Here is a 9,623-nt window from a genome sequence, read left to right on the forward strand (position 1 = left end):
TCTGGTGCGTATTGTGGTCAAAGCAAATGTTTTGTATACATTTTTTGCATTTGTACCGGCTATTATGGCAACCTCTAACTACACACATTACACTTGTACCTTTGGGTTCCATAATAAATATTAACTTGCCAGTCAAAACAGCACACTTGTCTCACTCACAATACGACTGTCATTAGCTATAGTGGCTCACCGGAAGTCTAGACACAAACAGCTCAAAGACGGTGGCGCCCACATTAACGCCAAAAATAAGGTGGATAGAGTCAATTAAAATTGTAAATTCCCTTTCACTTTTATCCGTGACTCCCTAGCTGTCAAAGAGTGCATTGAATTCAGCTGAGCTATAAGTGAGGTGCAGAATTGCTCTTTCATGAATTTAAAACCTTAATGACTTCTTCATTGGCTGGAATCAAGGGGTGCAAAAGTATGTAACATGGAAGGGGTGCTACGAAAAGAGAGGTACACTAAGTGAAGTGATCAATGATTTTTTCCTGAGATTCAGGCTCCTTAACCATACAGGTGCCGCAGATGGGAGTTAATATCAGCCCCACCCAGGCAGGTTGGGCGTGTGGTTTTAAAATGATACACTTCTGTTAAAAGCAGAATTTCCACCGATCGCAGTGAACATAAACTCAGAATTCAGTGAGTGGAACAGACTGAGGACGACACAGAAGACAAGGAAGTTTCTGAAAAACACAAGATCTTAAAGAACCATGAAACTCTATATGCTTTATGGTGTTCTGGTTTTGCCGGGTGAGAATTTATATTTATTTGCTGTATTTACCTTTTAAGCAAAAGATAACAAAAATGTTAATATTTGCAGTATGGCGAATGATAATCAAAACACACAATTTGTAGCATTTTAATTTTGACTTGCAAATTCTGTAAACTCATAATGGTGGTATTTGATTTTGGATATAAAAACATTATTTGTATGATTTAATTGTAAGTTAACATTTATTTGTATGATTTAATTGTAAGTTAACATTTATTTGTATTCATTAATTCGATCATATTGCACACATATTGCACATGTCCTCACAAAGTAGAAGTCAAACTTAAAAAAGAACCATGCCTGTTGCAATTATAGTGCTTAACAATAAACGGATCAAGTTTGGTGTCATTATAAAATAGCTAATAAATAAAATTAAAATGTCTGTCTTTTTTCAGTGCTTGGGTACAGCCCTGCAGATGCCACTAATGGTAACTGTATAAATTAAGATACATAGACGTTATGTGTTGTAACTCTGTTTTGTAACTGCATATATATATACAGTATATATATATATATATATATAATCACATAGAGCACATCAAATCAAAATGTCATGATCTGAAAAAATAAACAGAAATCTGGTTTTGTATAAATGAGATTTGTGACTCAGACAGTGGCCAGAGATTCACTGTTTCCAGTAATGCTCTTCCTAAAATGAGATGTCTCATGTATACTAAAAATATTCAAAACCTCATTTATACAAAACCAGATTTCTGTTTATTTTTTCAGATCATGACATTTTGATTTGATGTGCTCTAACAGTTAAATATGTACATTCTTAATGCCAGTAGTCTATATGTGACCCTGGACAACAAAACCAGTCTTATGGGTCAATTTTTCGAAATTGAGATTTTTACATAATCTGAAACCTGAATAAATGAACTTTCTATAGATATATGAGTTGTTAGAATAGGACAATATCTGGCTGAGATACAACAGTTTAAAACTCTGGAATCTGAGCGCGCAAAAAAATCTAAATATTGATAAAATTGCCTTTGAAGTTGTTAATCAGGGTCACTGTGGCAGGCCATCCACTCACAAAAATAAAGTTTTTATATATTTAAGGTAGGAAATTTACAAAAAATCTTCATGGAACATGATCTTTACTTAATATCCTAATGATTTTTGGCATAAAAGAAAAATCGATAATTTTGACCCACACAGTGTATTTTTGTCTTTTACTAAAAATGTTTCTGTGCTACTTAAGACTGGTTTTGTGATCCAGGGTCACACATATATATATATATATATATATATATATACTGTATATATATATATATGTAACGGAGGCCAGCTAGTGAAGAGCTGTGCAGTGTGTAAACATCACTCCCCGACCAACAGACACGTTCTAGCGACAGAGGCTAGAGATTGCGGTCTTTAGCCTCCTAGTTAGAGCGCCCGTCTCCCATCCGGACCGACACCGGTTCGAGGCCCGCGGGGAGAGTAGTACCGGTTACATATATATATATATATATATAAAACTGCATGTATACAGTATTATATATATATATATATATATATATATATATAAGTAGATGTTTTTAAAAAAGCTGCATTTAAAACAGTACAGTATATACTGTATATAAAAATATATTGTTGTCCATTTTCTCCTATATGCTTACTCCAGCTTTAATCCGCCTAGTAGTATGGCCTTCTAAACTAACGGTTGTTTAGCGTGTTGACAAAATGTTTGTCTCTTTGATGTAAGTCTAAATGTAAGTCTCTTTGGATAAAAGCGTCTGCCAAATGTAATGTAAATGTAATATACTGTATATGTATAATTTTTTAAAAGTGAAATTCGGATCCCTCTGCAGTAGCAACCTAAATAACAATGTAAGAGGAGATGACCATTATGGCAGAGGAAACTTTGGAGCTCCCCGAAAGGGCAAGTGAGTAAATGTTTTTTTACCACTTGTTTCTCATTTTCATAATTTGTCTCTAATCCCTTCTCTCCTCCTATTAACGACCCAAACAAAATTAAAATAACAAATGAGCTTTCTAAGAAGTTAATATTAATAAATTACCTAATAATTTAGTGGTATGTTATGTGTGTCCGACAGAGATGGTGCCAAACGAAAACACAAGGGTCTTGACATTGTGTGTGATGATGGATCTACCATTTATGCACCGTTTGATGTGAAGTTAAATGGCAAATCTGCTCCATACGGAAACAATAATGCTATTGATGATGGCATAACTCTGAATGGACAAGGTTTGTATTCATCATATATTACCCTTTAGCATGGAAAGGTGATTGCTCTATTTGTGAAGTGCTCTCAAAATCATTGCTTGTTCTCTTCACCAGAACTTTGCTTCAAGCTCTTCTATGTTAAGCCGGACAAGTACTCTGGGAGTCTGAAGAAAGGCCAGAAGATCGGAACTCTGCTCCCAATGCAGAAGGTTTATCCTGGAATCACCTCCCATGTTCATGTGCAGATGTGTGACGAATCAGATCCCACCAAATACTTCTAATATGCTGAGAAAGCTGACCTGTCCTCACATCTCTCAGGGTCCCTCTTTTCATTTTTATAGTTTTTCTTTGTATGCTTAAAATAAATAAAATTAGTTTTTTTAAATTAATTTGTTCTACTAACAATCGACAACATAATTGCATGCTTCAGTTGCTTGAAATCCTTTACCCAATGCGTTTCAGTTTAAAAAATAAAGAGTCTTGTTTTTGACAGATGTGAAGTTGTGACATCACAATATATGAATCATTTTAGGCAGTGGACAATACGAAGTAAGGTGTGATGGTAAATTGTTCAGGTGAAAGTATGCTCTCATGAACAGGCATGCTTTGTTTGGGCGGAGATTGTTTTATATTATAATATTCTGTTCTGATTGTTCTTGGCTTTTTGCTGCAGACATTAATTATTAATTTAGCTAAAGTACTGAAGTGAACAAAATAGATATTTGTATACTCGCTGAGAATTTAACGAAACTAAGAAAGAAATCATTTACTACAAACGGTATGACTCATTTCCTACCTAAACTGCAGCACAATACTTTCAGCATCAGCATTTTTGTAAATCCATCATCAAAGAAACCTAATCCTAATTTAAACCCTACCCATAACTGTAATTTACCCATAAAGGTTTCAGGTTTTGAGTCCATTACATTTTCACCTTCAGCTTCTCCAATGTCATGATCTTCTGCTGAACCGGTATTGTGGAAAACAGCACAGCAGACTGAAGAAAAAACTTCCTCATGTTTCAAAAACAGTCTTAATGTCTTCCCACTAGTGAGGGATGGGTAAATGGAGAGTTTATCATCATAAACAATATCAAGTTACCATATTTGAAAAAAATTGATCGTACTTTGTGCTACCAGAGTTATCCACAAGACGGCAGCAGAGCACATAGAGGAAGACGACAACTTGTTTCGTGCATGCATGGATATATGCAATGATACTAGTGAACATGAAGAAACAAAATAACATAGCAATTTCATGTTCATAGTCTGACGTTATGTGAAGTGCCATGTTGAAAAGGTGTAGAAACGAGAGAGAGAGAGAGAGAGAGAGAAAGAGAGAGAGAGATTTTAATCCAGTTTTACATATACGTCCTCCGCTTTCAAATATGCCTACTTCCCTGCTATATAGTATGCAAAAGTGAGTATGCAAAAAGAGGGGTGTGTCGAAAAATTCAGCGGTGTTCAGAAATAAACCCTGGATTAAAGTACGCGTCGTAGGGGCAGTTTCCCAGACAGGGTTTAAACCTAGTTCCAGATTTACTTAAATGTTAGAGGTGGCTTGATCGAAAACAACTTGCACTGACATATGTTAAAATATATCAGTGTGATTGTTTTGTGTCAAGATGCACACCAGTATTTTTTTTTTGTAAAGTATGTTTTTAAAAACAACTGAAATATCCTGATTTAACTAAAGCCTAGTCCTGGTTTAAGACAATCCCTGTCCGGGAAAGTGCCCCGTAGGCTACTTGCTATCCCATGACGGCACATGCCGTGTGCCTTCCCGACAGTTTTCCATGAGAGCTTTCCCTTCATATAGCGCCTCCAAGTACAGGTAATTACCGCCTTTTTTTATCACACAAGTGGGAGACATGGTTGAATCAAATGACGCATTTCTACCATGAGTTTCATTTACATTTTATTTTACTAACTTGTTTTCATTCACTAGCGTAAACTTACTATACTGCCTTCACGTGCTCTCGGAAATTTGATAGTTCCTACTTCAACCTGGAAATAATTTATGCAATGGTAGCCTACTTGGAATGTTTTAATGCTACTAAATCGTTACACAAATTTTAATGTTACTAGATACAGACGTTAATTCCGCGTTTTTTGTGGGAAATATCTCACTTCCGAGGTGTCTCTGTGCTGCCTTCACGTGCTCTCGAAAAGTTGTCAGTTCCCACTTCTGAAGTCATGATTCCGAGCTGGTTGTGTTCAGGTGATCAGGTGATTGTTGAAAAAAAAGGAAGATGCCAGATTCATGCTTGCGTACGTGTGTCTAGTCTAGGGCGTTTCAATTTCTGATAATTCCGAGAGCACGTGAAGGCAGCACTAGATTGAGGCAGTCTTTTGTTTGTATGCAAGATGCAACAGTTGTGTGCTAATAGGAAGGAAACAGGTTGAAGAAGATCAGGGCCTGCTACTATTTTCATTAATGCTGCCTTCACGTGCTCTTGGAAATTTGGTATTTCCCACTTCTGATGTCATGATTCTGAGCTGGTTGTGTTCAGGTGCTTTGTTGTCAAAAAGAATGGAGGATGCCAGATTCATGCTTGCGTGTCTTGGGATAATGTTGTTTTGTAATAGTTTTCAACTTATTATTAACAGTTATCCTACTGTATAGTTTTACTAGTCAGCTTGCTGACTATTCTGCAAAAAACTATTATAGTCACATTAGTCACTTCACACCTCGGTCCATCAGGATTTTGTTGGTCCAGTATGTTTCTTTCTATGGTTTTGCTGTCCTTCTGAAAATCTCCATATTCCTTGATTTTTATTTTATGCCATAAATCATTATTATTAGTCACTCTTTATGTTTTCACAGGGTGTGGCAAATATCTAACCAATAAAAAGTATTAAAAAAGTATTTGTCAACTTAGATCACACAGTATTTAATCATTTAAAAACTACAGTGTTTTTCCATTTCCTGATAAAACAGTGCATTTGGACATCAGAGATTTCCAAAGGACAGTGACAATACTGTTGTCAGGAAGGGAGTCTGGAATCAATTGCAAAGGGGTAACAGAAAACTTTATTTACACACAAAAAAACAGTCGTTGGTGACCCCGATGGCGGTAGATAATCCTCGACCCGTCGTAGGCTCACTCGGGGGAGAACTTGACCCACAGGGAAAGAGTAATCCACAGGGAGAGGACTTGGCCCATCATGGACTCCCTCCGAGAGAGCTTGACCCACAGGGGAAGGATAATCCATGGGGAGAGGACTTGACCCATCGTAGACTCACTGTGAGTGAACTTGAGGTGTCACAAACAGGAGATCCGGAGCGCCAACGGGGAACAGGGCAGAGGGGAGAACTACTAACAGAGGTTAAGGGCAATGGGGACTAGTGACGAGGCTGGGGGGAAGAGAAACACTAAAATAAAAACTAAGAAGGCTAGGGAGACGGGAATACCAAGACTATAAGGAAACAGGACTAGGACTAATGGCAGTCAGTGCAAGGCAGGAATTATATTACCAGACATGGGAGGCGCCGTAAGAGAAAAAATCAAAACGGTCTGACACAGGACAAGAGAAACACAGGGAATAAAAAGGGAAGACAATCAGAACACAACGAGGAACAGGAGGGGAAAGAGAGAGAAAACAATGACCAAAACCAGGTGAGAAGAGTGAAACGATAATGAGATAATTAGGTAACGAGAGGGCCGGGGTCACACCACAATGACAAGAAAGAACATGGCAGGCTGTCAACCAGGCCATGTGCTCAAATGAAACAAAACATCAACACAGGGAAAAAACAAAGACGCTAGACAGGGACCCTGACAACTGTATATTGGATTGCAGCAATCTTGCAAATAAGGCCCACTATTACCCAAATACATTTGCTGTACATTGAAGAGAGATTTTTAGATTATTTTAATAGTTCTGAGCAAGGAACAAGACTTTGTTTCTTTAAAAACAAAATGCCCAATATCCAAAAAGCCTTTTCCTACTGTTACTCTCTAATTGCAAAGACCAAACTTTCCATCACAGATCAAACCGGGGACACCAAGAGTTCCTCTGGGCAATGTGAATTCATTTAAATCAACTCGTTCTTATTCATTGGAAATCATGGCCTGCTGTGCAAAGCGGAATCTGCAGTTTTGATTTCACCCTCTATTCATTCTGCAAGCGAATCACAAATGTCCATCTCCAGTGATTATATGCTTAAATTCCAGCGCACAAAGAAAATGATGACTGAGCTAGACAATTTACCCCCACTTCAGCTGTATTGAAATAAGATAACATTAACCTATTTTCTGACTCGGGAGTATCTTAAAATCAATTTAGAGAATCATTTGGTTTGCCTAAAACGTCTGCAGAACTTCTCAAATACCCTTTTCTCGTTCCCATCCGGATGTTACTGACCTATCACTTATTCATGGAGATATGGAGGTGTGGATATAATGAACAAAGATAATGACCGAGGCTTTAGGATGAATCGAGATGAATATAAATATGAGAACAGAAGAACAGAGGACAGAAAGTGAAGGAGCAGGCATAAGTAAACTAGCACTGAAAGGTTGCTGTCATTCAGTGAATATACTGTTTTTGTTTGGTTGCATGGGCATCTAGTGGTCAAATTAAGATCTGATGAATATACTTGTACATTGATATGTCATGATTATAAAATGTAACTTCAGATTGTTCTTGGTTTCCTCAAATTTCATACAAAGATCTCTATAAAAAGCATGGTGCACCCTGCAGAAATGGCACAATGAAGTGGCAAACAGGAAATTATGTCATATCTGCGCAAGTTGCATAATTGACAACTTTTGGTTTTAATTGCTTTAAGTGCATATAGATGAAGACAAATATTATGGTGTTAAACAGGTGAAAAGGACATTAAAAAGTGAAAACACTAGAATAGGCTAAAGATCTGTACAATTCTCTGTGTTCTGGATGGAAATAATATAAGTACAAGAGTTGGCAGATAAGCAGCCTCGCTAATGGATTTCTGTGCTGCAATAAAACGCCATGAATGGCAGTCAGAGTCGTGTTTGCCTGCTCTGCAGAAAAGCCATAATCCATCTCCTGCTTTATTACAAGATGGATTTGCCATCCCGGCACAGTCATTGAATGGAGTTGCCTAATCAGGTAATTCTCTAACAGCCACTGCTTCAATTACAGATTAAAAAAGAGAAAGAAAGAAAAGGGGGTGGGGTAAAATCTTGTTTCCACTGGATTAGAGCAATCACATCTGATTCTGATGAGGTGCTGTGCTGTTAATTGCTGGGGCTTGATAGATGACCCTCTTAAGGCTGTTTAAATAGAAGAAAGAAGAGGTGTTTTCTGGAGTGTTGATAGGGCACATGCTGGAGGGGTTAAACACCTGGGGTGGGAGTCACAAAACAAGAAAGTCCTTAACTAACTGTTTTCTTAAATTCGCATTTACTTGAAAAAGTTATTATTGTAAAACATATTTACGTTTAATCTTAAAAGATTTTTATTTTTTACTTTTATTATTTTACTTATTTTTTACTTACTTGTAAATAATGTCATGAAGATAATCTCACAGTTGTTTAAAATCTAGAAGTAAGATATTAAATTAGTTTATTTGGCTGTTTAAAACGTGACACGTCATGTTGGGGCGGTTTCCCGGACAAGGATTATCTTAAATCAGGACTAGTTAAATTAGGATATTTACGTCAATTTAAAAAACAATCGCACTCATATATTTTAAGTTATGTCAGTGCAAGTTGTTTTCGATCAAGACACCTCTAACATTTAAGTTAGTCTAGGACTAGGCTTAAGCCCTGTCTGGGAAACCGCCCCGTTGTGTCACAAACTGTAATTTTCACTGTTTACTTTACAAAAGCTAGTTTAGTAATGAATTTCATATGATATAATGATGATCAATCAATGATTACTCCCCGGGCGCTGCAGTGATAGCTGCCCACTGCTGTTCACCACTTGCTGTGCGTGTGTTCGCTACTCTCTGGATGGGTTAAATGCAGAGGTCACATTTCGGGTATGGGTCACCATATCTGACTAATAGGTCACTTTCACTTCACTTTCACTTCAAATCTAACTGCCATGCTCTGTAAGTGGTTGACAAATATACCGTAAATATGTCCTATGTGGTGTGACAGCAAAATTTATAAGAAAAAAAACTAACAATTGCAGGGTTTTTCCTGGCTCAAAATGAGGCGGAGGTGGTGCTATCCTTTTTTGTACACACACGCACGTGTAGGCCTACCGTGCCTTTAAGGGGCGGTTTCCCGGACAGGGATTCGTTTAAGACAGGACTAGGCCTTGGTTAAATGAGGATGTTTAAGTCGTTTTAAAAAACATACTTTACAAAAAAAGATTACTGGTGGGAATCTTGAGACAAAACAATCACACTGATATATTTGAAGACATGTCAGCGCAAGTTGTTTTCGATTAAGACACCGCTAACATTTAAATTAGTCTGGGACTAGGCTTAAACCGTGTCCGGGAAACCGCCCTAATGTGGCTTAACCAAACACTTTACATTTTTTCATATTAAAACATAAAAATTAGATGAAAATTACATTTATTCAACCAAACAGAAATGTTTTTAAATCGAATAATGCTTTTTATGCTTTTCAACTAACTTTTCATATCAGTATCGGCCGATAAATGGTCAATTTTAATGTTATCGGTATTGGCCGATAATAAAATTTAGGCCGATATATTA

General features: G+C 37.1%; 1 protein-coding gene across 1 annotated transcript; it reads left to right on the forward strand.

The window, feature by feature from the left end:
- Window positions 1–596: 596 nt before the first annotated feature.
- On the forward strand, window positions 597–3,482 carry LOC130563925 (leukocyte cell-derived chemotaxin-2-like). Its single transcript, XM_057349737.1, has 5 exons — window positions 597–750; window positions 1,168–1,200; window positions 2,565–2,661; window positions 2,833–2,984; window positions 3,078–3,482. The coding sequence occupies exons 1-5, from the start codon at window positions 711–713 to the stop codon at window positions 3,242–3,244; spliced, it is 489 nt and encodes a 162-aa protein (XP_057205720.1). The 5' UTR covers window positions 597–710; the 3' UTR covers window positions 3,245–3,482.
- Window positions 3,483–9,623: the final 6,141 nt, after the last annotated feature.

This window comes from Triplophysa rosa, linkage group LG13 (assembly GCF_024868665.1).
Source record: "Triplophysa rosa linkage group LG13, Trosa_1v2, whole genome shotgun sequence".
Taxonomy (NCBI): Eukaryota; Metazoa; Chordata; class Actinopteri; order Cypriniformes; family Nemacheilidae; genus Triplophysa; species Triplophysa rosa.

Coding starts and splice junctions, on each gene's coding strand:
- LOC130563925 (XM_057349737.1), top strand. CDS start 711: ATGAAACTCTATATGCTTTATGGTGTTCTGGTTTTGCCGG. Junction 1,201..2,564: donor CCCTGCAGATGCCACTAATG/GTAACTGTATAA, acceptor ATTTTTTAAAAG/TGAAATTCGGATCCCTCTGC. Junction 2,662..2,832: donor GGAGCTCCCCGAAAGGGCAA/GTGAGTAAATGT, acceptor TGTGTCCGACAG/AGATGGTGCCAAACGAAAAC.